Source organism: Capsella rubella, unplaced genomic scaffold (genome assembly GCF_000375325.1).
Source record: "Capsella rubella cultivar Monte Gargano unplaced genomic scaffold, Caprub1_0 scaffold_35, whole genome shotgun sequence".
Taxonomy (NCBI): domain Eukaryota; kingdom Viridiplantae; phylum Streptophyta; class Magnoliopsida; order Brassicales; family Brassicaceae; genus Capsella; species Capsella rubella.
In genome coordinates, this window is record NW_006238891.1 from 6,648 (window position 1) to 7,177 (window position 530).

At 39.4% G+C, this 530-nt stretch overlaps 1 protein-coding gene across 1 annotated transcript in view; it reads left to right on the plus strand.

Moving 5' to 3' along the window:
• The window catches only part of LOC111832590, a 6,208-nt gene extending 5,701 nt beyond the window's left edge, over positions 1-507 (plus strand). The window contains exon 2 of the mRNA XM_023789927.1: positions 425-507. Within this exon, the coding sequence (XP_023645695.1) occupies positions 425-447 (23 nt within the window). The 3' untranslated portion in view covers positions 448-507. The remainder of the gene's footprint in view (positions 1-424) is intronic.
• Positions 508-530: the final 23 nt, after the last annotated feature.

Consider the following 530-nt stretch of genomic DNA (forward strand, 5'->3'; position numbering starts at 1 on the left):
GATGAGTGTTGAATGTTTTAGGTGATTGATTTAATGTCTTAGGAATGACTATTTAAGATGTATAATATGTGAGATGAGATTACCATCCTTAGGGATGATGAAAGAGGAAATGGTCTGCATTGAACTGACGGATTCTTTGTAGCTCAATAAAAGGCTGACGGGCCCAGTGGAACAAGATAGGTTCAAAGGTCATGAGAGATGATCAAACCTGGTATTGAGGTGGAATTCTTGCTTGTAGCAAGAAGTATGGTGTGTTCTAGCTTGGGAAAGTGTTGCCGGGTAGTTGATTGTGTGTCTTTTTCTATGTGATTGATAAGTGTGGTTTAAAGTAGTTTATTTCTTCGTATTTCCCAGTGGGCGGAAAGGATCTTCTCACTGAGTAATTCGTTACTCACCCCCCCCCCCCTTCTTTCCTTTTCCTTAGGTGAAAGTGAGAATCTTGAGTAGCCGCGCAAGTCCGTCTCGTTACTAGTGTTTATTTTGGGAAACTTGGGTTTTATTTAATTTACCATTATTTTCTTATTTATGAC